We start from the raw sequence: 26,745 nt of genomic DNA, 5'->3' as shown, positions 1-26,745 counted from the left end.
CTGTTCTGTTATTGTGTCGTCTTCTTTACCAACATGTTCTGGAAAAATCCACATATCAGCATCCTGGAAGAAAGTTTCTGCATTTGGTTCTTCTGACATTCCATAATAAAATACATATACATACATACATACATATATTAAGCAAACAGGTGCTAATAGGTAAATTAAAATTTCTATTGAATCTTTTTTATTTACATTCTTTTATTTTAGATATAAATATTTATTATCTTTTTTATATCTTACAACAGAAACAATGTTGGAATTTTTTTTAATTTCTAGAAATAATCTCCCACCATCCTCTTTGGAAACCCTTCTACAAGAAAAAAAATAATGGAATTTTCGACCTCTTTTGTCCAAGAAAGTCCAAGTAAAATCACAGCAAGTCACAACATTAAATAAAGGTGACAAAATGTTTTTCCCAGAGATCCACTGAGCGATTAAGAGGCTTAAAACATGTGGCTTGAATGTTTAGAACTGGAGTAGTTGCCTTGTTTATTCCACACATTCCTGTTCTAGGACTGGCGCCGACACTGGGAAGAGGCAGACAATGAAAGAAGCTGGCTAGGTCGCTAACTTTGAGCTAAATTGATGTTAAATAACCAGATGCTTGTCATGCTGTGTTTACAAGTGGGTTTAGCCTGCCTCCAAGGGGCCAATCAAGTTATGGCAGGATTAAATCTGAGTTCAGTCCAATTAAACTTCTCACATTATTCAAAATACGCTTTTCCAGACATGAGAACAGAAACACCTTCTTGCTCTTCTGTTCTTCTCCACTGGTGTCCCTGCATGTGTGTCCGAACCCACCTCATGACAACAGGTGATCGGAGTTTGTTCTGCTCCCACTCCCACGAGAGCAAAGCACCATCAAACCTAAGCCACACCCACTTCAGGAAAGAGGTGTGGCTGGCCTAAGCTCATTTAAATATTAGACACACCCACTCAGTTAATTTCAGACAAGAATCTTCAAAGACGTACATCAGAGAGAGAGAGAGACGGTTCTCTGCTGCTGCTGCTGCTGCTGCTGATGATGATAACTTTATTGACTCCATTGGTGGTACGGAACACGACATGAACACGGACTTCAAACGTTTGGACGGTTCTGGTGCTGACCCAGAGCCAGCTGTACGTGAATGGATGAGATGGATCTTGTTGGACGGTGCAAGGAACCAAAATTGACCAAGAAGCTAAACTAAAGCTAAACATTTCCTGTCAAAGGTCCTGTGATCAAACACTTTGGCCATTGAACACTCAGTTTTGTAAGGTTCCAATGACGTGTGAGGGGAAAAGAAGGAAATGGAAGGATGTGGCTTCAAGATCATTTAGAACTCATCCACTACTCGTGAGTCATAGAGTATAATTAATGCATCCTGGTGATGTTACATGAGCCATTTCTTATGGTTAACTTTGACTGACCGTGTCGTCTTCACAGATGAAGTGATGTGGTAACATCCTGGTAACATCCTGGTAACATCCTGGCTTTTGGAACACTAAGGAAGGGGTTTGAGCCTCGATTAATGGTCCTCGGATTTAGACCCCACATTCCTCATAAAATAACCTCAGGATACGAGCTGGAGAAATAGAACCAAAGCCATGGCCGCTTAATGAGATCAGTCGCCTTTGCACCCCCCCCCCCCCAAGACATGCTGATGAGGAATGGGATGCTGGAACCCAGCACACGTGGACGAGGAATTGGAACATGGAGTTGATGGAGTGCAAGTCCGAAGTTTGTCCAGAGGAAAGAAGCCAGAGGAAAAACTCAGATACTTTCAAACTCCCAGGAATCTGATAGAAGGAAAGCAGATGACGAAGGGGTGATTTCGTATTGTATGTGTGTGACAGGGTGGAAGAGCATCACTAATGTGTCCAACGTTAAGCAGAAGGTAAGTTGTGTTGGTGGATGAATACCGATGCAGGAAATCCGTTTTGCAGCGTTTTAACGCTGCTGAAAAGGTGAAAACGGGAGAGAAAACGCTGCGTGTCAAAGCTGAGGTGGAGCTGCCTCGTCAGCTGGACGGCAGGATGTGTGTGTGTAGAGTTACACCTGCTGGTCGTGGAGGTCAGCGGGGGGGTGGAGGGGGGACGGACGCCGTGAAGACGTCCACCTGGTGCCAGATAGGGATCAGAGCTTTGACATGCACGTGTGTGTGTGTGTGTGTGTGTGTGTGTGTGTGTGTGTGTGCATATGTTCACATAAACCCTTTTTCTTGTCTCACATGCCAAGGCCACAGATTTTCAAGGTGCTCGCTGCACAATGTTCAAACATTTGTTAGCAATTAGTCTCAGCCACAAAACTGACTTTCAACAAAACTGGCGGACCCTCCCTCCCTTCCTCTTTTTTTTTCTTCACCCTGTCCCTTTTCCAGTCCCTCCCTCATTTTCCAGATTCTTTGTTCCCCTCCCATCTCTCTCTCTCTCTCTCTCTCTCTCTCTCTCTCTCTCTCTCTCTCTCTCTCTCTCTCTCTCTCTCTCTCTCTCTCTCTCTCTCTTCTTCCTCTTCATCAGCTCTCATTCCATTTCAGCCCTCCCTCTCCAATGTTGCACATGGTTTCTGACTGAGGAGGTTCAGTTTCCTCAGGCGGTGGATGGGAGAGGGATGATGACATGTTCACATGTTCTTAACCTGATGGGAGCTTTCGACCGGTTTCCTTCAGCTCTGATAGTTTTTCAAATAATCAAGGAGTCACAGAGTTATTCTTTTTGCATCCTGGAGAAGTGTCATTCTGCACAGATGGAATAACATTCAATTTCTCCAAATCCTAAAGTGTTCGCTTGCTGATCACCAAATTTCACAAATGTGGAAGAAAGACGTTTTGGAGTTATTATTTTTTTCTTTCCTCGCCAAACTGGAAAATATTCGCCAATGAGTCCAGCAGCACCTCGGAGGTAAACTGCTGACTCCTCTTGCTGTTTCTGGACACTTGCATTGTGGGAAAAAAAAAAAAAGGACAAGAGGACTGCAAAAAAACCTCCCACCATCCAGTGGGAACATCAGCGAAACAGACGAGTCGTTTATGACGGATTCTTGAGTGATAAATCATGAAAGGTAGAGTCGTTTCTCTGATCGTCTGCAGATGTTATTCTGAATTCTTTTCATGCAACAAACTACATTTAATGAAGCTGTTTTTAGATGCATTTACCAGCGTGAACAGAACTTCTCTCATTGTGGCGTGTAGACACCTGCACACGGGTAACAGTGACATGCATATGCTTCTCATCTGCTGCAAAGCTTGGCAGGGGTGACCCTGAGAAAGTGCCGGTTTATTGATCTTGGATGCCACCTTTAAATCAACTTTTTATATGTGTGTGTGTGTGTGTGTGTGTGCACCACAGCCGTGTTTCATAAAACATAAATTGCGCTCTGGCCGTTCGTGTTGCCTTCAAAAGGGGGCGAGTGAATACATAATATTTGAGCTGGAGCCGTTTCAAAACCTCGCATGAGAGAGGAGCTGCGACTGGCTTTGAGGAGGGCGATACAGCATTAGGAGTACATGGCTGCCAGAGATGGACGGATGAGTGGGAATGAGAGTTTATCATAAGGAGAGGGAGCAGGGGAAAAAAGTCACGTGAGGAAGTGACTTTTAAAGATGTTGCTGCAGTGTTTCTGTATTTATTTCCACATATAATTGAAATATAACGCATTCATTATTGCCAAAGATTACTGTTAAAAGCGTCATTTCCCTCCTTTTAAAGCTTTTGATGGGTTTTGCTATATTTGCTTTTATATTTATGAAGCGCTGCTTTATTTCAGTCGACCAATCATCAATAGGATAAATGAAATGACAAGTCAATTTTGATTTCCAATCAAAATTCTAAATCTAAAAGAAAGAGTTAATACTACCAATTTACTGTCATTACATGTTACAAGATATATTTATATTCCACATTTGCATCTTTGTTCATTTTTTATTCTAACTTGTCTAAAAATTTTGGCATTTTTTAAACAAAATGGATCAGAAAAGTGTCAGGAACTAGAAAAAAAAATTTGACAGAGAACATCAAGTGTTCACATCTCATAATGTTATTCATTAAGGAAATTACATTTCTTTGGAAGATGAAATGGAAATGGAAATCAACCTCCAAGCTCCTGCTGAAGCATGAGGCGATAATTTCACGAGACTAATTTGACTCCATTTAGAACATTTACAGTACTGCTCTCAGCCAAACGGTACGGCACGTCTGTTATGTGGTTCCCAGTCTTGCTGAGAGCTGGTCCAGCCCTGCCAGACCAGAACAAAACATGCTGTCTCATACATTCCTAATGGGGCTGGAGAGGAGGAGGAGGAGGAGGAGGAGGAGGGAGTGAGAAGAGTGGGTGAGGAGAGTGAAGGGAAAGGGAGGGAAAGAAGGAAGTGGCGGAGGACAGGAGACAGGTGTATGGCTGGCGGAGGAGGAGGAAAGACTGAGAAAGAAGAGGTACAGAAAGAGAAAAGAGTTTTTGTTCAGCTCCGTTTTTATGTGGTGGGAGAGTTGAGAACAGAAAACGAATAGAAGTCATCCTAAAAGATGGGGATCGTGTGAAATTTGAGGGTAACTCTACCCAGAGGCCTGTAAATGACACACTGTGCGCGCCCTTTAACCTCGATGCCCCATAAAGTCAACCGGGCTGGACTCTCTGCTTCAGTCCGAAACAGTTTAGACCAGATAAAACCTCTGGAAGTCTCCTCTTTCACTGCTGAACCACAATAAAGGAACATTCTCTTGTAATGGTTCGTATATAACTTCAGATTCACAGTCTGCAGCAACACATTCCAGGCATTTGGGTTTTGTTGAGGAGGCCACACGTTCCTGTCAGAGGGCAACAAATGGGCCTGGACACCAACCAAAGTTTGTCAGGATTCATTTGTGAGGGGAGGTCAAGATTTTCAAGAGCATCTCGTGATTTTCATTTCAGGCTGGGATTTTCTTGTAGGTCTATCCTCATCAGAGTAACTCAAAAAAGTCTTGTTGGTGGATCATAAGATTTGCAGGTGGAATTGCCTACCAGCGATAACATTCTGCAAAATCCCCTGGGGAAAAAAACAAAACAAAAAAAGCTAGGGAATGAAGGGAAGAGGGTGGGTGGGTCACGGGTTTGGAAAGTCCAAAACCTCTTCAGGAGAATCACCTCAGAGGAACCGCAAACATTGAGGGGAGTAGATTGTTAGCTGACTCAAGCAAGGGTCCGGTGCTGCGTTCACAAGCACCCAGGGTCCACTGAGGAAAGTGGATGTAGGGCGGGGAGGGCTTTATGCTGGATTCTCTGCTTGTACAGTATGTCATATCAAATGATACGGCAACACATTCCCACCTAGAACATTCTGTGGACAGTAATCCAGCCCAGTGTTTTGCCATTGCCTGCCTCTTTAGGTGTGACCCGGGAGGAGACTCTGCTGAGCTGCTGTCAGACCGGTTCAGTTCTGCTGTGTGAGTGTTGGACAGGTCGACATCCTCCCTCATGAGACAGTTGTGTTTTTTCCATTGAGACCAGGGAAAACACGAGGAAACTACAGGGAGAGAGGTTACAGAGGGGAGTCATGCACTAGGAACCAGCAGATATTTTAGGGTGGATACCGATTGGAATAATTTGGTGTTTCAGCCTTCAATAGCAAAATACTGTGCTGACATTCAAACATTTGATTTGGACCATTTTTCTGCCACAGACATCTAGAAAAATGGTGAAAAATTTGTGCTTTACCCCAGAAATGTGTTTTAACAGTGTGGGAGCGCCTCAGAAACAGGATTTAGAAATGAGACCTCTCCACAAACTCAGGATAATAATGGCATCTGATATTACACCAACCACATTAATCAACTACCCATCCATGAAACATGGAGCAACACTAACATTGACATTGCTGTATTTCTGATGGCCTCTGGGAGTCCAGGATTACCAATTATTTTCATCTTACAACTGGCCGTCCCCGCCTCCTGAGGAAAATATTTGACTCTTTAACCCCAGCGACCATTGGAGAAGTATTTTTCGTATTTGTTAGTAGGCTCGATTTGAAGTCATAGGATTAAGCAAAGGGCGACAAAGAACGGCAAACGTTGCATAACCAAAACAATGAGCTGAAAGATGATAAAATGCTCCCTACAGAGTTGAGTAATAATTAGTTGTTGGGTAGATTAGATGCCATATAAATCATTTAATCCACTGTTAACTCATAAAATCCATTAACACATGCTAAATTGTTAATAATTGCACCAATCAACTGTTAACTTGGATTGAGATCAAACTATTCGGAATCCTGAATCTTGACCAAGTCATTTTTATGTCTTCACTCAGTTAAACCTTTGCTATATATGCGAAGTAGATGTTAAAAATGTGTTTGGTAACAGTCACGTGCTTTTGAAAGACAAAAAAAACAACCGTCCTGCTGATATTCTGCCATTTATTTGGGCATTATTGACTTTTTGATAATAAATTTGTCACGCAACACACATCAACCATTTTTTTAAAAGTTCCGTCTGTCCTTCATTAATCTGACATTACAGAAAGTTCTAGATTGATCTTCATATTATCAAATTGACCAAGCCTTCATCTGGTACCAATAAACACAACGAGACACACTGAGTCAAATGAAAGAACTTGCCTGGATTAAATTTATGGAATTATTTTTTTTCCTGAACTGAATTGAGATGTTTTGACATCTGCAGAGCAACAATTGAGTTTTCCAATATTCCTGCTACAGACAAACCTTCCTACATTTTTCTCACTTTCTATTTCTTTGGGGATTATAACAGTATATATACAGCATATATATATATATAAAGTATATATATATCTATATATACACTGTATATATAAAATTAACACCCTTTATTTATTCCTGTATTTTAGCTCTTTGGAGGTGACCGCCCATACCTCTTTTCCTCTCCTTCCACATTATGTCATCCACCCAGACCTGACCTCAGCTGTTCCACCACCGACTGACATAAACATCCACCTCATCATAGCATTCATGCAGGGCTCTCAAAGTGCAATTTACTATGTGCCAAGTTCAAACAATAGAGTCAGTTACTTAGACCCTAACATTAAATGCACCATGTTTGTGTCACCACCTATCCCATAATGTGCTGACTGCTATTTTCTTCTCATGAGCAGTACATGAACTCTTTTACCTTTGGAAACATCACAGATATGGCAGGTTTATTTATAACATATTCACTTAAATCAATTTTAAAAATCATATGAAATAATAATATTTCCATTTGCTAAAAAAATATAATTAAATTTAGGTTTTTGGCTATTTGCAATTAATCACTCGTGTTTCAAAAACTGCTTCTGGTTTTATTCATTTCGCAGCCATTTTTTTTTCTCCTGGTCTTTTCCAATTAGAGGCCAGACTTGTCTTCATTTTGAGCAGATTATGTGGTTAACCACAGAAATTGATCCAGAGCAAACACAGCAGAATTTAAAAATGGACCGACATTCATTGAAAGATCAAATATCTTTTTAACAGCCTGGGCTCACCAAACGCTTTATGAATGACAATAACAATGTCACCAACTGGAATGTCACAGAGAGTAAGAACATTTTTTGAAACAGAATAAAGAGCAACACAGGCATGCACGAGGTGGCGGTGGTGGATGGTTTACACAAACCAGTTTAAGCCTATTTTATTGCTGAATTAACATCAAGCAAAAAGGAAAGATACATCTCTGTAAATAACAAAAAATTTGACAACAAAGCCTCCGAATTCCACGGAAAAACTGTAAATACATTCTCTTGTCTAAAAAATAAAACAAACATGGGATTCATGGTTCGACTCAGTGAAGGTTTGGCAAATAAGGTGTCAGAAGTAGCCTTGTGTACCCATGAGCTCGAAGGGATAAGCCTTTGGGCAGCAAATGACCAGGTGATGCCAAATGGCTGCAAACATGACTTCAGTCCTGAGCTTCAGCTGCTGTGCCCCATTTGTGCATAACAAGGACAAATCTTAAAAATATTCTCAGCCAAATGAAGGGCTACATCGCACCTGTCTAGACGCCGTCAACACATTTTCCACATTTCCACAATCAGAAACGCGACTGCAAAGCTTTAACTTAGCGCATTTTTCAGGTGCACGACTGAAGTGTGCAGTCGCAAAGAGTGACCGCATGCATGACATCATTGAAGAATGTTTCCACAGTCTGACACTGGCGGCGCTGACATGGCAACCGACTGTCCCTCTTCAACCTGCCAAAGCCTCTTTTCTCAGCCCTCCCCTGCAGCTCTGAGTGAATGTTTCCCCTCCCAAACCTCCAGACACCACCTTGAACGTGGGGTTGGGTACCAGTTTGGGTGGGGCGCGGTCAATAACATGTTCTATTAAGTGTATTGCTGTTGCATGCAGTTATGAAAACATGATGCCGAATTGACCTGGTGTGGTTTATTAGACTCGTCGGTTTAATTATGTTGAAAATGACGCACAATGCACCCACCAGAACAAACACAAAGCCAACCACTGTTCCCATTCCCTGTTCCTCCACAGAGGGAACATTTCTGCAGAGCCTCCCTCTTATAGCAACCTAATAGATGCTGTAGTGGATAATGAGACAGCTGGTTTTACTGGTACATGAAAAGGGGTTGTTTTAGCTTGAGCTAACCTGTTTTCAGTCTGTGCTGTTTTATTCACATGTCTGTTTTGTTTCTATCTCTTTTATCAGACAGCTATGGTGGATATGAGAACCAGCTTTTCAAAGGTAATGATCATCAGCGTTTCCTATCGTCTTGATCTCACAAGCTTAAATCAGTTCAGGACGTTTTGCCACCAGCCTCAGGACACTGGAGGTCTTTGTGATTCAAATTGTTTTTGGGGATTAACCGAAGGGCATTTGATCACAAATCAAAAGGACCAGATTAACAGTTCTGGACATTTATGTGCTTTCTTAACCCAAAGTTAGATTAAAAGAAATGGATACCACTCTATGTTTGTGTGCCAAGCACAGAGCTGGAGCCACAAGTAGAATAGCATCAACACAAATCATCCCTAACAGAAAATGTTCCATCTTTTGTTCTGATTTCTGCGTTCATGCTTGTGAACAGAAAAAATAAACTACAAGCCAGTTTGTGGTATCAGAAGAAAAAAAGCAACTGTCATATGTAAGAGCTAAACGGGTTAGCCGTCTCTTTTTGTGTCTTTATGCATAGCTATGCTAATTGTCTCCAGTTCCAGAAGGAGAGAGTCCTCTTTACATGTTATGTGATTTCATAATTTTACAACTGTAGCTGATGGAAAAAGCATACAAGCAAACTCTACATGCATTTAAGGTTGCATAACACGGTGTGTTTCAGAGGAGGACTTAACTGGAGAGGAGGAAATGCCTTCGTTGAGAGGTGAGGGCCACACACACACACACACACATAGTAAAGTGTGAGAAAACATATAATATGATCAGTGTCCAGACCTACATGCATGACTGCTTAAAGTTGGAAATGTAATTCAATTTTCCTTTAGACCCCACAGCTTTTCAGCAAGAAATGTCACCATTTCATCTCAATTTATTTGGTAGCTGGAGTTATGAATTCACAGAATCAAACAGAACATTAGTTTATACTGTATTATTTACATTTAATATAATTAAGAGTAAAATAAACTTCGCGTCAACCACAAACTGTTTGAAACACTGTCATAAACACTATTGACATTAAAGACCAAACCCTTCATATGGAAACTGTGTAATCAGCCGATAAACCAATATTTAAAATATTCTTTCTTTGCTTTTTATTTAATTATTGATATGTTCCATGTTCCTGCAGGGCGCAGCAGAGGCGGCTGCATCAGATGCCAACAGAGCCACTCCCTCCAGCTAGCCGTCAAAGTCCTCTATGGATTTGTTGCTTTTCTCATCATTACTGTAGCGGTGCTGGCATCACTCGGTGAGCTCTGTGTGACATTTGTTTAGGAAAATTTATTGTTATTTTATTCTATTTATTACTTTCTGTGAATTCATGGCACAGTATTTAAAATTTATTATATCATATCAATTTGGGATGTTATGTGATTTTGTTTTATTGAATTTCACAAAAAAGTTTTATTTTATTTTATATTATTTTATTTTATATTATTTATTTTATTTCTATTTTATTTTACTTTAGTCTTATTCCATGAATCCTGTTAAGTAGGGCCATAAATACCCCAGATTTGATCCCTGACCCCCTCCTCCCTCCCAGACGCACAGAGCTCAGTGAGGACGGAGTCAGTAGTTGAAACAGCTGTTCTCAACAGCCACTTCCACTGATGAATGCTGACACTATACATTAAGAATGAATAGTTGGCCAGTCGTGGGAAAAGATTTGACTCTAGTTTTCTATGCATCTCTATAAAATGGGGCCCATTTAAACCCCATTGATCACGTGAAGGTGGTTTTGGGTCCAGTGTGTCGTGTTTTACCTGACAGCTGCTCAGCAATAACAGATGCTGTTCACATTAGCATGACCGTTTATTGGGTCTGTAGGTTGTAAATCTTCATCTTTTACTGCCCTTTGGAGTCTTCCGAGCTGAGAGAAAGTGAGGCCTGGGACAGTGAAGTAAGATCCGACAACACCTACGAGCTTGGATCGGAATACATTTTAGTTTTGCTCTGGGTCTGTTGTGAGCTTTGGGCAGACATTTCATTCCTGACACATGTACTGGAAATACAAACTTTATACGCGCACTAAAGTTTGTGTTCTGTCACTGTCAGTGATTTTCATTAGACATTCTTTTTTGATAGTGTAGAAAGATAATATTTTATAAAGTAAGAAGAGTTTAGAGGCTTTTATATGTTTATTTCTGTTTAAATCCTTCTTTTAACAAGTGCTACAGTCTTGTCAGAATAAATCCTTATAAATTAAGTCTTTTTTAAATTCCCTTTCTTGTCCGCACACCCAGGTCACCTCCTCCATCTGCCACCTAGCCTGTAAAGCATTCCTCTCCAACGCCTAACCCTGCAGCTGTTGGCCCAAGACACATTTATACAAACATTAATTGCAACTAAATTTGTGCCAGCTTTTTTTTTTTTTTTTTTGGACATTATGCACACAAGAAAGAAACTCTGGCTCAACTTTCATTGCAGCTGTATGACACTAAAGCCTTGAAAACATAGAAATAAACAGGAAAGCGATTACACTTTCTTCCAACTTTTATTTGTGCTCAAGGAAAAACAGAAAACGGTGACCTTTGGTATTTTGTTTTCATCCAAATCAGTCAGAACAAATGTGGAAGGATTTTTTTTTTTCGTGGTCTAATGAAAAAAAATTTAGCAGGAATCTACAGTGGTTGTTATCCAAAACCTCCTTTTTATTTTTAAAGTATTGCTTTGACTTCATGTAGGAAAAGCCTTGAGCCATGTTCAGCATCACTGTCACGGGGGCTAACCCAGCAGAGCAGGTGGTATGTGCAGAACACATGTGGAAGCATTTATTCTTGCAAATACATGTTTGAACAGTTCTGCATTAATCCCTCAAATCAGGGTTTAGCGTGGTAAAAAAAATAAAAATCTGCAAACACAAAAAGTCACACTTGCAAAAAGGGTTGTAGCTCTCCTGTGGATTATTTATGTAGAACAGGCCACGGCTGACGAAACCACCCCGTGTCAGCGTTCTTCTTGCCATCAGTTAATTAGTTTATGAAAACTATTTTTTTATGATTTTGGGTTTTTCTATTTTCATTCATTTAATGAAAATATGCTTTTTTCTTTGCTGAAATAAGTCCAAAAATAATTCCTGGATTTAAGTTCATTAATTATTTTGCCTCTATCTCCAGTGTTCAGGAGGGTTGACAGTCTGTCAGAAGAAGAGGCCGTCTACCACAAGAAGATTTCCGCGATTCAGCAGGGTAAAGTAGCCCGAATAACTGTTTTTTAAAAATCCTTTTGTAAAATTCCTCTGCATTTAAAACTCTGTCAGCACTTTGAATAATTTTTCTAATTTAGAAGACGTTCAGGATGTTTTGCTAAAAAAAAACAAAACTTACTTTTATGCCAATTTAAAATCCAGACGTTAAAGGTAATCTCTCAAATTGAAATATTCTGATCAGGTTCATTTATATCAGATGGAATGATTCATTTATCGAGTAAGATGATTTGATCCAAAGCCCATTTACTAAGTGGAAATCCAGTGTGAATATATTATCTGAATTTGTCGTAGGTGTTTTAAGGTCATTTCATAAAGATAGACATGGTATGAATGATAGAGTGTGGTCTCAGATTATTTCTCCCCCTATGAAAGACACATGTGGTTACCAGAAGCTGTATCACTCACAGCTTTTATTTATTTCATTCCTTTCTTTATTTTCCTCCATTCCTTTCTTTCCTCTGCCTTTGCATTCAGATCTGAGCTCCAGCTCTAACTGCACGAGATGTCTGGATGTGAGTTTGTACAGCAAAGAGGCCAGCAGGTTGAAGAGAGAGTTTGAAGACATCCAGAAAATGATCCTGGGGCAGGAACAGGTGCCGACATCTTCGAATAAAAACCCCAAGATGTTTATTTAAGATACATATGTAAGATACCAAAAACTCCATCACCCTCCAGGTCCTGGACCAGGTCTCACAGTCCCAGGACACGCTAAAGGCCACCAGCAAACGGCTGACACGTGACATGCAAAACCATCTGATGTCAATCAAACTTCTCAACCAATCGCTGGAGAGGTACCTGGATCGCGTGGAGGGCTGGAAGGACGTGATCGAGGAAACGGAAGAAAAAATGAAGTCTCTGATGGAAGATCAGTATAATATCAGAGGAGCAGCGCAGCAAGTGAACACAACAGTGGCGCTAAGGTGACTGGATAGATTCAAGGATGACATTTAGGTTCTGCTCACAGGCAAAAATATGAAGGAACATTTGCAGGTTTAAAAAAGAGGATTGGAATGTACATACTCCAATTAATCAAGACAAGAATAAATTATGTAGTTGCTTTTATTTAACAGTATTTTATAAATTATTACATAAATTTAGTCAGAAAATATTTGCGGCACTTTGTAAACAAGGCAGTTAAACTCCAGGTTATGCAATGTAGCCTCAGCTAATATCTTAGCTCGGCACTCATATGGAAGTAATGTCCTGCTGTAGTTTGGTAGTAACAATAAATAACATCACATCAGTGTGTTTTGTAACTTAATTAAAAAGAAAGATTGAATTTAAAATATGGTGCATGTGTTTCAAGTCTTTTTAGATTGATGCTCGAAGTATTTCTTTAATAAAATGCACACAGAAAAATAATGCAAACGCATGACAATTCATACTTTTCTACTGTTTTACACTGATCTCCAGCACAATGTGGATAGATGCTCTACAGAGGAAGGCAGACGAGGAGACTCTCGTTCTCCAGAAGCTGACCAGAGACTGGCAGAACTACACCCAGTCCCTGAGCATCATCAAATCCAACATGAGCAGCACGACACAAAACATGCGTGTCCTCCAGAACAACATCATAGCGGACCACCAGAGAATAACCATGACGAACGAGATCTACTATGACCTCACCCAACAGGTGTGATTGTTGGATTGATCTCAGTGTTTTCTACTTTTCTGTTATTTATAACTGGTTTATAACCTCAAATTACATCTTGTTCCAGGTGATTAATATGCAGATGCAGCTCGACAACGTGACGTCTTTTATGGATGAGCATGAGGAGAACATGCATGACCTTAACTACCATTCCAGGTAACATGTGTAACACACGTGCACTACTAAATACAATGGAGGACATTGGTTTATTTTCCATCACTAACCAGGAAACCATCTGTAACCGTATCACCATGTAAGACTGCAACACTGTGACTCTGCTCAACCGCCCTCTTCAGGTACTACGAGAACCGGACAGGTGAGCGTTTCTCAGCCCTGGATGGTCGTCTGAACTCCATCTCCATGGAGATCGACACAATCTCCTCCAGCATCAACGCCACCGTTAGCCATGTTCAGAGCATGTACAAGTACATCAACGTGGAGAGCTCGTCCTGCCAGAGTCGTTTGGGCAGACACACGGAAGATCTGCAGGTATTGACCACAGAGGAATTATTTTTCTTGATTATATACGTGGACATCATAGCTGTACCAATTATATGGTGTTTAAAACTTTCTGATAGATAATCCAGGCTGTAGAGGAGTTTTTCTTGTTCTTATTCATCTTACCTGATATCTCCATCATCTATTCAGTCTTGCTGAATCCTCGCATCCTCCACCTCTCTTCTTCCAGAACATGAACAACACAGTCCTGTTACTCCTCCACTTGGCCGACACACTGAGACAACAAAACATGTTTTTGAATGTGCGACTGGACATGGATGTGAGGAACCTGTCTATGGTGATGGAGGAGATGAAACTCGTGGATGTTCACCATACACAGCTCTTAAAGAACTTCACCATAGTAAAAGGTTCGTATTGCAATGTTTAAAAAGTTGAACAATATGTATGAAAGTTTGTTACAGCTTCAGTTCGATATCCTCTCTTAACAGGTGCTCCCGGACCACCAGGCCCAAAAGGGAACCGAGGTGATTCTGGCACAAGAGGAATTGGTGGACTGAGTGGGAAAAAGGGCGACCGAGGCCCCTCGGGAAGCCGAGGAGCAGTCGGAGAAAAGGGTGCTTTTGGGGTTAAAGGAGCAATTGGTCCAACGGGTCCCAGCGGCAACAGGGGGGCAAATGGAATCAAAGGAAGCAAAGGAGGTATGGGAGTTGTGGGAGTACGTGGTGAGAAGGGCCAGAAAGGTGACATGGGCCTCAGAGGTATGGATGGCATAACGGGACCTGCAGGTCCGCCAGGGATCCAGGGTCAGTCGGGACTACCGGGCATCATTGGGCCACCAGGGCCCAAAGGAAAACCAGGACCAGAAGGGCCACCTGGACCACCTGGAATGCCTGGACCCCCAGGTTTGCCATATCTTCATGACCAAATTAACACCCGGCAGCAAACCGTGACACCTGCTGCTGGATCCAAGAGACATTAAAAAGAGAAAAATGAACAGAGACTCGGACTCAGAGGTGATTTGTCCAACAGGAAGAAAGATCATTGATTGTGACTGGAGATACTGTAATCCATGTGATGGGGCATCAATTCTCTTGTTGGTATGACGACAACATTAAATGAACAAAGAAGGTCTATCTGTCAAACAAACTGTCTCCACAGCCTTAACTGAGACAGAAAAGAACCCTGGGCTAACTTGGCTTGTCGAAGGTTGAATTTCTCTGACATGGTGTCGTGTCAGAGAACACTGCTTTCATAGATCACATGGATCTCCTTCCTACATTTACAGAGTGACACAAAAACCCAAAGAATCCAACAAGCACAAAGGAAAGACACAATAAAGTGTGTTGGGAAAAGGTTGTCTCAGAGTGTTAAGTCGTCTTTTCCCATGCACTACCATGACCACAAGAGTTTAAATGTTGTACAAACCCACCATTGATTCAAGTGAACATGATTTGTATTGCAATAACTAATGAATGTATTGTAAATGAAATAACTGCATATTGCCTCAAGAAAGTTGGGACAGTGGTAAGAAAACAAAAAAGTTGTAGAAAGCTTGGAATCATCTGGTTGTATTGTTGGTAAACACTCAAACACCTACATCGCTGCACATAAGGTACAAGGACAAAAGTCATCATTGGACTTCACTGACAGTGATATACAAGAAATTGTTTATCATGCAAGAATTGAAAAAAATATTCTGCTATTTCACCCCGTCTCAAACAGCTATTGGTATGTGCTGCAGGCATCAAATTCAGAGTGACCCAGTTTTTGCACTGTATTTAATTCTATAAAGGTCTTAAAGGATTTGAAAATGATTGAAATTTGGTTTTATTTTCATTTCATCAGCCCTGGTATGACTATGTTTTAACTTACCAGGCACCCGGAGGCAGACATTTAAAGACAATTTAATTTAGTTTTGAGGGGGAGTTCATTGTCCACAATGAAAATGGTGGGAGTGGAGGAGCAGGTGAAGGCAGGAAGGTGAGCGTCTGAGGATGGCTGAGCCCATTTGAGGATGGAGTCGTCTGAAAGCAGATGTTAATGAGACAGGAAGGAGAAGGGAAGAACATAGACTAGAAGATAGCTGAGCTATGAAAATCCTACAACAAAAGACATTTTTTGCCGGATGGAACTTCTGTGGTTCGTAAAGTGTAAACAATAAAGTCAGTTTACTTCTTTTTTGGCAATTCAGAGCAGGTACTCTGAACATTTTAGCTTCATTTACTTCCACAAAACCGTAATTGAAGCAATAAAATTACAACATATCCACTTTTCCTCTTATTTGATTGCATGAAACATTGGTCTCTGTTGTTGCTGTTTGACTAAAGAAAGGAAGAAAGCGATCGCTCTCTTTCTGACTTCCTGTATGTTTACATTGGTTTATTTCTGAGAGTTTGATGACAAGATCGAATCATTGGGAGATAATTAGCCTAGTTTAGCAGAAACCAGAGGCGGGGGAAAACAGCTAGTATGACTCTTTCCAAAGATCAATGATTGGCACATTTTATGTTGTTTAATAATCAGTACAAAAATGAACATGTAAAAACTACAATAAGTAGTTCTTAGAGTGCTGAATTTAAGAAGATTGTGAAGCAATATACTACGATGTAGAGCCTATTTTCAAACTAGCCTGGCTAGGTAGTTTCTTGCTGGCGGCTCTTCCACTAAAACAACATAAACAAACCCATTTGAGAGCGGTGGAAGTCTTCTCACCTCAGTCTTGGAAACCTTTGCTGTATATGAGGAACTATTTCTTTAGCATTTGAAGTTTTAAGAGGTTACAAAAGTCACTCAAAATGTAAATAGATCATATTTTTTGATGATTAAAACCCTTGATTTCCTGTTTCATCTGCCACCGTTTCAATCGTATTGTTGTGATAACATAGTCTTGTCTCAGAGAATGGTTTGGGTCATATGATATACACATAAATATTCATATATGTTATATATCTGGAGAAAAAACCCCACACAAATAGGGAAACATACTATTTTTGTAAACCTGTATGTTGTAATGAAATGCGACTGGCTTGCATCGAACTTCAATAAAAAAAATTTTCAACAGTCTCAGTCTTGTCAATATCCTCTCATACTTTTTGCTGTTTTTCACCGTTATTATTGCTTCGTGAAGGAAGGGGAGCGGCCTTTAATTCAAAACACATGGTTTCTCTTAACATTCAATTTTTGAGGTTTGCCACCACTGACACGGAAGATATTAGATCGTGGAGATTAACTATGTTGTTTTGAAGTAGGTCAAGTGTAGGATACATCCATCCAGGAATAAGAGTTGAAAAAATCTCCTCCATTAATTTCTAAATATTCTAAAGTGAGTTTGTTTCATCAGTATTCACTAAATAGCCTCACGTGTGGAAAACAGGACTGATCTGCTGCAGAATTATGTTGTTACAGCGTTGGCCACTCTTTTCAGTGCTAGTCATAGGTCCTTTGGGATGTTAAGAACTTGATCTCAAACAAAAACTTCCTTTTATAATCCGTCCAAATCCTTTATTCCTGCAGTCCCTGCGGCTGTTACTTATGAGCATGGATCATTAGCTCGAAATCACCGCTTTCATCTCAAAAACCTGAAACGACTTTGTAAAATCTGTCTTGCTTCTGATCTGAAGCTGGTTTATACTGCCGAGAAGGATCTCAAATAAATATATATCATCAATATGACCTTTAATTCCCACAGACATGCTTTAAATCTCATTTCGAGATCCCTCATTCCGACCGGCACCGTCCCCTCTGCTTCTCGTGAGGACGGAGACCTCCTGCGGCAGATCCAAACTATTCCCACATGTGGATCTGTAAATCACCGGGATTGTTTCTGCGTGAATGGAGAAGCATTTAGCAGGGAAGGCTATGTCATCACGTGCAGCCACAAAGACGTCAGGACGGTGGTGGTGAGTCTCAAACCTGGTTTGTTTTGTCGTGTTTCAGTCGCCACAGATTTGTCAGCTGTTCCTTCAAATTATACAACACTTAGCACACAAGTCCAAGAAATGAAAAGGAAGCAGGACCTCGTGTTTCTCCTCTGCTCTCCCTTAGATTCACATCGTAACTCTTCAGTGCCATTCTTGTTTTTCTCAACCCAGATTCAGAAATGACTCACACGTGTTTTTAAACACAGGCTCAATTCAGATTGGGATTATTCATCTGGATTGGAAACGTAATGGTTTAATTTTGTGAATCTACACCAGTGGTGGTGATATCCAATCCTAGACGTGGGCAGATAGAAAAAGATCAGCTCCTTACTGCGTTAAAGGAAGTGAAAGAAGGAGTGTGAGAGGAGGACATGATGTGCTATAACTGTGATGAAAAACACCAGGCCAGAATAAACCCCTGGAACCAGATGTGCTCTTTGGAACCTCAGCCAGACCCGACTTTCACACGCAGAATGTATTTCACATATTAATGTAAGTGTAATGTTCACACCTTGTGGGCTTTACAACAGACTGAAGGCTCAGATTTGGTGATTTCCCCGTCATTCGTTTGTTCTGCAGGCCGTAATGAGGAACACCTCCCTCCGTCTTCGACTTAAACACTTTAAGAGTCGATTGGCTGTGAATCGGATTGAGTAGCTGTGATGGCGTCGTGGTTCGTTGCCGAATTAACCCCACAGAGCCGAGCTGTTTCTGATGACACAGCAAAGAAGCTGACATGGAACTAGGAAGTCAATGCAGACCAGAATCCGTACAGTTTTGGAATCGATCTGGTCAGGAGCACCCAAAATTCTACTTGTCTCCTCATTTTCATTTTACCATTGTGAGCATGTTGTTAGTTTTAAGCAAGAAACACTGTTGTGTTCCAATATGGTCTCACAGAACTGCTAGCGTGGCTCTAAAGCCTTTTAGCTATGACACCAGTAATAATCAGATTTATTAAGAGAGTTTTAACAAAAATAAACAATGTCAACATCCTTTCAAAGTGTTTTCCTCCCTGGTCTCATAGCTTCTCCTTCCCATAATAACACCTTTAGTTTGGCATGCTTATACTAAAAGTCACTGACTGCTTGCATTTTAATTAAAACACAGGTAAACGAACTCTTCACCTTGTGGTGTTTAAAACATTATATCAAATCTTTTTTTTTTCCTTCTGGCCTTTTAGAAGGATAGGTTTAAAAATGTAATATTGAAAAGGTCTTGCAGACAAGTTAAAGCCATTTAGAATAATACTGTATATATATGTAATTACATGTTAGCTAACAGTTGATTTCACAAGTCCACAAAGAGCTCATTACTCAGACAGCTGTAAAAACACACTTCGCCTTTCCGTCTGGCTCAGGTAACCCTTACTCTGCACGAGTGTGTGTGTGTGTGTGTGTGTGTGTGTGTGTGTGTGTGTGTGTGTGTGTGTGTGTGTGTGTGTGTGTGTGTGTGTGTGTGTGTGTGTCTGTGTATGTGTGTGTGTGTGTGTGTTTGTGTGAGTCTATGAGAGTGTGTGAGAGAGAGAAGAAATAAATAAATAAAAAGAGAGACAGAAAGAGTGGTCAGTGATAAATATGTGCAGAAGATAGGAAAGTATTTGTATTTGTATCAATGTGAAATGCCAAAATAAGACAACAGGAAGTGCAGTGCAGGATAGTTCCACCTATGAGAGCTGAGTGCACAGGTGCACAGGCAACACCCTTACCTCATTGTGCTTTCAGACACTGGAAAAATGGCTCAGATAGAACTTATGAAGCCCTTGAGTTATTTTTTGTCAAACCCTATTTCTGTTCGGGGACGTGGGGGGCTGGGGGTCGCTATGTGACGGAGAGCGTCTCTGAAGTCGCATCGAGCAGTTTAGGAACACCGTGTTCCCTGTCTTTGTCAGAAATTTTGTGAGTTGTTTTGTCATTTAAAGCAAAACAGATGTATTAAATTAACACATCGGATAAATTTATTTTCTTAAGTGCATTTTTGGAAATATACTTTATCCATTTCCTGCAGAGATTTAAATGATTAAGTTGGTTAAACATCCTGCGTAACTGGATGAACTAATTGCTGAGGTCAGCTGTTTGTCTATTTTACCATTAGAAATGGAGCTAGTGGGATTGAGGATGGTTCTGTCCACTGTTTCAGATCTGCATTGAAGAAAACAGAGTCTTAGGTGTACTTGACCTTGTACTTGATATGCTAGGCTGATCCCCTCCCAGATCAAGCTCCACACTTATTATTTATGGTTGTTGAGGTGATGCATTTACAGCTTTTTTATAGCTTGGATTTCATTCAATATTTCAGTGTTTAAGAGCCCTCCAAAATTTCCGAGACAGGATTTATTCAACCCAGATATGTTCACTTCCTTTGTCTCCCTGAAATAAAACCCTGTTTGACCTCATGGAGCCTCTACACAGACTAAATCAAAAGATATTATATATATATCCACTCTACGTTGATTTGCATTGCAGAGGAGGACAGAAATGTCACTTTCATTATTTGAACCACATGTTTGAAGTGAATCTTCTTCCCAATGATGAAGATGAATTTGCAGCCGCCATCTGGAGAACATTGGCTGATTTGGTTTCCTTCACTTTATGGATCCAGCTTGTCCCACATTGGCACCAGAACCTCTCATGTGAACTGGTTCCATTTTTAAATGCATTTTTTTTATTGAAGCTAATTCAAATAAAATGTTTTGTCCCAGAGAGCCATTATGAGCAGCGCCTTAGAAGAACACATGAAAGAAAGTTGAAAAACACGTGGAGCCAGATTTGTCTCAATACTTCTCAGAAAGATATCAGAACTTTAGACACTGTTGAATTAACACAGTTTACTTTTTGTGTGTTGTTTCCAGCAACGGGACATTTCAACAAATAAGCCCAAATATGGATCAGATTCCCAAAGATGTTTTGTTTACAGCATTCTTTCACCTCCGTTTTTCCCCAAATAATCAATCTGAAAGTAACAAGGCTAAACTCTGGAGCCTGGATATCATCAGTGCAATTTAGCAGCAGCATAGTGGTTGTCTTGTGGGTCGGTGGGATTTATATTATTGTTTTTCTTGTAGGGTAAAAGAGCCTGAACTCTCCTCCACGGTCCCCCACATGGTGGACAGCTGTGGTAACCGAGAGGCCAAGCCCCTGACGGTTTCTCAACATTAAAAACAAGTCGTTTGACTATTGCAATAGAAACATATTCTTTTTTGCTTTTCCATCTTCTATAAAACCCCCTCATCTCAGTCACAAAATACACTTCATACACCGCAGGCTCTGGCATGGATTAATGAGCTGACAAAAAACAGTTTGGCAGCAAGTTACAAGTTCCACAGTTATGCAAGTACAAACAATAGAATTGCATATCGCCATCTCAACCCATAACTCAACCATAAAAATGTTTCTGTTGGTCCATTGGGTTTGATCGTGTTTCCCAGTCCTGTCGGCGGATTCAGCGTCACCACAGATAATAAATAGAGCAACAAGTCAATAACTCAAAAGCACAAGTTTTTCTCCAAAACAATGAGGCAACGCCGAGAGCTGCTAGAGTTTATTGTGCAAGTGGGCGCTAATCATTTAAAACCATACATCATTATTAGCGACCAACTGGTGAAAGCAGCTGAGTGTATATTTGCAAAGCTGCCAGATATTTCCATCAGGAGTTTGTGGAAATAATAAAAAAGAAAAGACTTCTAGGAGCCAGATGATGTGTGGTAGACAATAATAAGGTCACCTTATAATGATTCAATAACATTTTCACAAATTCCACTAAGACATTTGGTAATCTCAAAAATAATTCCAGAAAGTCTGTTTTTTTGCAAAGTACAAAAGTATAATAGTACTAATCCTGGTGTTTATATTGTAGTACTTTATAATCATATAGTTAGACTTTGATCTATGTGATATATGATTATTATTTTAGATTGACATTGGTGGAGGTGTGCACTGTCTGATTATAATGTGAAATAACATTATATAAACACCACAGAGTTCATTAATGAAAAATGAACACCAATAATGTCTTCAGGTCTTAAATGGAGGAGCAGGTCAGGTGCAGTAAACCTACCTAGCTGCTGTTAGAACTTCAACCATCAATTTCTGTCTAAAAGGCTGGACAAGTTGAAAAGGTTTTGTTCTGCCAATGAACAGAAATCACACACTTTGTGATGTGTAATAACACAGTGACGCGGCGGTATGGATTGTGGGTTGCCATCCAGATCTGGGGCCTCTTGTTTGGATTCTCACTCACGCTCCCTCATGCAGCCCAATATATGCAACACAGGTGAATTGGTGACTCTGAATTGCTCATAGGTGTGAACACGATGAGGTATTTTGTCTCCATGTCTCACGTCTGTGATGAACTGGGAGCTTTCACCATGCATCGAACCCAGTGTTGCAGGGATCGAAATATGTACGCCTTGACATTTTTAGATCATATATCATTTAAACTTAAAACATGAACCAAGGTCAAATATATCTTATGTGGTCAATATATATCTTTAAGTGTTCTAGCCTGTGCTGAAAAACGGTCAGGCCCTCGGTTAACCCCCACTCAGTACCTTTTGGGAGGAGTAACAGTATAAAATCCTCTCCTCAATTCCCTCCCTGTGTTTAGAATAACAAGAGAGCAGCTGTTCTGAATGGAAACTGCTGCTTTCAGACCTTTTGCTCTCTGCAGCTTCCACCTCTCTGCTTTATTTCAGGGGGAAGCGGCGCCGTGTTGATTCTTCCCAGCGGCTCTTCCAGAGGAAGGATACTAATTTAAGTAGCCTCTTCTCTGCGTTATGCAACTGGTCTCCGTCCATCTGTGTTTTTCCATACTTCCTACACACACTATGCATAAACGTTAGCAGTGAGATATGCTCTAGTTTTCTGGGTTTCATTTGGACATATCCGGGAAAAAAAGACAGGAAATGGGATTTAAACTGAAGCCTTTTTTTCTCCAATAAACTATCATGGGATGTGAATAAAAATGGTAGGACACCCAGAAATGAATAAATAGTAATAAAGATGCAAAAAGTGACTATAATTTGATCATTTCACACAAACAAATCCAACTCAGACAATCATCTCTATGGGGAACATATTATGGTCAAGTTGTAAATGTGACTGAGGCCTAAAATGTTCTTTTGCTTGTAGGAGTTGGGGTATCCCTAAAGCAATCATAGGTAATTATGGGATGTTTAGGATGTCATCACATGAAAAAGCAAACATGCATGCATGTGTAATCATCCACCCACATGGTGGTACACACTCATGTAAGAGCTCCAAGTGTTGACATCCAGAAGACTCTTTCATTCCTCACAGTGACAGTCTCCTGCACTAAAAAGACAAATTTCAGCCCACGCTCTTCTTTTGTGTGCGTGCAATTCACATTTTCCTTTTTCATATTCTAACAGACTTTTCTTGCCGTCCTGACATCCCTCCTACAAACGCCTATCAGGCGAGGCCTCAGCAGACCTGGCTCCCATTAACGTCTGGAGACAGAACAGATATTTGTTGCTCCGATTGATTGAGAGGGTCTGTTTACCCTGGAGCCCGCTGAGAGGTCACAACTAGAAGTGCTGACATTTCCTTTGCTCTGACCGAAGATCCAAGAGGATTAAATGAGATGTTGGCCGACGCTCCTGGACTCTGTCTGAGCCACTGAGAGGCTCCTCTACCCAGGAAAGTAGAGGAGATAAATTAGTCGTGTCACTTGTGTCGCGTCAGATGTAGGTTACATAACACTCACTAGTTCATAATCTAAAGAACGACCCATAAGTTTTAAGGTTTTTGTGCTGCATTCCGGGTCAAAACGAGGTGTTCAAGTGCCTACGTCAAATCAAAATACTGGTTTAAACAAAATAAGGTACATATGTCTAAAAACATCTCCTCTGATGTCTAAACTTTTATCACATTTGCATAAATGTGTTGCATTTTAAGTTGCTGGTGCGTGAGGTGAACAGAGGTTCGACAACATCCTCTTGCACTTGTACCGTAAACAACCAAAAATCACAAACATGTTGTGCAAAAGTCACTCATGCCGACAAACAGACATAAACACAAACAGCTGTCGGATCGAGCAGCAGGCGAGCACATGCTCATTTCATCACCTGGTATGAGTTTCCTGTACATTCCCGACGAGCCTCTCATCTGTTCATCGACAAAGATGATCTGATCTACAGTAGATGCGGAGAACGCCACCGACGCAGCAGAACAACTTCAGAGAAATTGAAACGGAACACTGACTTTTAAGAGGGTGATGTGTTCTGTGTTGTTTGTGACGATATACCAGAAAGAACAGATGTTTTATTGTTTTTTTTCTTCTTTATTATTTCTTTCTGTTTATGTTATAAAATATACCTTCAACCAAACACCAAAGTGCTGGAGGAAACAGTTCTCCATGATGGTAGTTTTACCTTGTAGATCTTACATGTTTCTACAGAGAGAGTTGATCCAGGTTATGTGCAGGGTTTTTTTTCCCCTCTATTAAAGCTGTTGTCAGCATTTTTATCAATTACACACAAACCACTTGGCAGGTTTTCATGAAACTTGATGGAAAAGAAAAAAGGAGATCCAGAAACAACATTGGATCCATAATATCTTTCTTTTTTTTTTGTATGTTAATTTTACTTCCATCATGCACAACTTTCCCCTCTAAATCTTGCCTTACTTGGCTGATATTTCAGTTACAGACCAAATATACATCGTAGCTACAACCAGCCTCCTAAGGATAACCAGAAGGAGCTCAGGCCCAGCTGTAGGAAGATAAAATCTGTGGTATGTAATGATTCTACACATTTTTTAAAACCACTCAGGGCTCACATTCTTATAAACTCCACTGAGGGGATATTAAATATGTGGATGGATTTGATGAAACCTTTTAGAGATGTGGGATGTGATCCAAGTCACATTCCACGAGCTGTTGGTGGTGATCCAGATCATCATCTAGGTAGGGATAGGGATGTGTGCGCAGAGGATTATACTCTCTGAGAACTGTCTATGTTTATAAATGTTGTTGTTTTTTAGTCTGAATCTGGGCAGTAAGGAAATGTTTTTTGGATTGATATTCAAAAAGAATTGTGTCTTCATCCATCCATCTTCTCGTAGACAAGATGATCGCAATCAGCTGTGTGTCATGGGTCTGCTGTATCCTATCCCAGCCGGCTATGGGAGAGAGATAGGGTACACCCTGGATAAGAAAGACAAGACACACAGACAGCCATGCAAGTTCACACTCACACCTTCGAACAACTTGGACTAATTCACCTAAGCTGTATGGTTGTGGAGGTGGGAGGAAGCAGGAGAAACTGGAGAGAACCCATGCAGACATGAGGAGAACATGGATATACATCAATAAAGCAGAAATATCCTTTCCATGCTTGCTCCTTGATAATCTGACACAGTCAGAATCTTACAGGTAGTCCTCAAGTGACGGAAATTTGACTTATGAACTGTCAGAGATGTGTACAAACGCGTTCTGCCATATCCGACTATTGTCCTGCAGTTCCTCTTTCTGCCACACCCGCTGAGAGGGGCAGCACCGCTGCGTTCACGCAACTCCAACACTCGTCTCCCCCTCTTGTTGTTGTTTGTTGTTGTTGTCTCTGTGAGCGTCTCAGAGCGTCAGGCTTCCTACTTTGGATATTTCACAGTTTATCATGGATAATAAAGTAAAAACTAGTGAAGATAGTGTTAGTGGTGACCATCTCTCTGATAGCGATCCCTCCCGCCTCCCCTTCTGTACCCTAAAGGTAAGTTACATGCTAAATGCCACATGCTAATGTGCTATACAGTAAATTGTAAACATCAACAGCAGACTCCGGCTGTGAAATGACGTACACTTAATTGTTATTTTCCCGTTTTTTTATTTTATTTTATGTTTTTCTGGTTCTATGTTCTCAGGTTGTCCCTCTGTTGGAGGTAATGAAAGTAGGAACCATGTTTTGGGGTTTCGTTTCTGCCCGGAAGCATTAAATGAGGCTGATGCGATTTGATTGATATTTTGACGTTGACCACTGTATTGGTTAACATCAAATAAAATTAAAATGAAACAGAATAATCACACATAAAGGGGCGTGTCTGACTTATGCTGACCAGGAAGTGTCTCAGCGCGTTATTCACGATAAATGAGTAAATAATTCAGCACAGGTAGAGATGTTAAAGTTACATTACAGTACTACAGTATTTTATTATTATTTGTTGTTTTTATGTCCAGTTTTAGGAATAGTACTGTCATATTTAGAGTACTGATGGGATTTAAATGACCTCAAATGGCAAGTATAGATTGAAATTTGATAAATTGTCCGGCTTACGAACAATTCAGCTTATGAACCTCCCAGAACCAATTATGTTCTTATGTTGAGGACGACCTGTATAACATTAGTGGGAGGAATTGTCACACAACTTCCCTCTCAAACCACAAAATATGTCTCGAGACCTCTCAGACAAATTTTGAAGCTCATTTACAGACAACTCTTTATGCACCATGACATCTCCAGTAGGCTGTTTACAACCCACCACTGTAATTATTATTGTATCCTGGTTGCAGGCCTTTAATCTGTATCACTGCGGACAACGACATTTGGGAAATGAGTGAAACCACATCTTTACCAGCGACATGTTGACCCTGGAAATGTTTGAAACAAACGAATGTGAACCCTGTGAACACACAAACACACACACCGGTCAGCACACTAACACACACACACTATCATCCAACAAAAGCAAACACAGCTTGGTAAAATGTAAAATGTGTGAACGCAAAAACATGTGACCTATGCCCTGGTGTGAGTAGGTCAATGTGACTGACGCATGGGGTCGTATCACAATGAAAAATGGCGAGATGGTTCACTTCACCACCAATGTTCACATACATTCATGACATGATGTGTGTGTGTGTGTGTGTGTGTGTGTGTGTGTGTGTGTGTGTGTGTGTGTGTG

General features: G+C 40.6%; 1 protein-coding gene and 1 long non-coding RNA gene across 3 annotated transcripts; both read left to right on the top strand.

Annotated features, from left to right (window-relative positions):
* The first annotated feature begins 1,408 nt into the window (after positions 1-1,408).
* scara3 (scavenger receptor class A, member 3) lies at positions 1,409-16,972 on the top strand. 2 transcript variants are annotated; one of them, XM_068343065.1, is made up of 12 exons: positions 1,409-1,880; positions 8,629-8,664; positions 9,257-9,298; positions 9,722-9,841; positions 11,709-11,780; positions 12,275-12,393; positions 12,476-12,720; positions 13,214-13,433; positions 13,519-13,607; positions 13,748-13,940; positions 14,140-14,317; positions 14,399-16,972. In XM_068343065.1, exons 3-12 carry the CDS (start codon positions 9,283-9,285, stop codon positions 14,887-14,889), a joined length of 1,743 nt encoding a protein of 580 aa, XP_068199166.1. In that variant the 5' UTR covers positions 1,409-1,880; positions 8,629-8,664; positions 9,257-9,282; the 3' UTR covers positions 14,890-16,972. The 2 variants fall into 2 exon arrangements, with proteins under 2 accessions (XP_068199166.1, XP_068199165.1); XM_068343064.1 differs by lacking the exon at positions 1,409-1,880 and adding an exon at positions 2,535-3,043.
* A 565-nt stretch (positions 16,973-17,537) lies between these two features.
* Positions 17,538-18,807, top strand: LOC137613821 (uncharacterized). Its single transcript, XR_011038999.1, has 3 exons — positions 17,538-17,809; positions 18,107-18,322; positions 18,410-18,807. It is a non-coding gene; the product is annotated as an uncharacterized lncRNA (long non-coding RNA).
* Positions 18,808-26,745: the final 7,938 nt, after the last annotated feature.

The sequence above is a fragment of the Antennarius striatus genome, chromosome 19 (assembly GCF_040054535.1).
Source record: "Antennarius striatus isolate MH-2024 chromosome 19, ASM4005453v1, whole genome shotgun sequence".
Lineage (NCBI taxonomy): Eukaryota > Metazoa > Chordata > Actinopteri > Lophiiformes > Antennariidae > Antennarius > Antennarius striatus.
The sequence above is the reverse complement of the archived record's forward strand: the minus strand, read 5'-3'. Positions and strand labels throughout refer to the sequence as shown.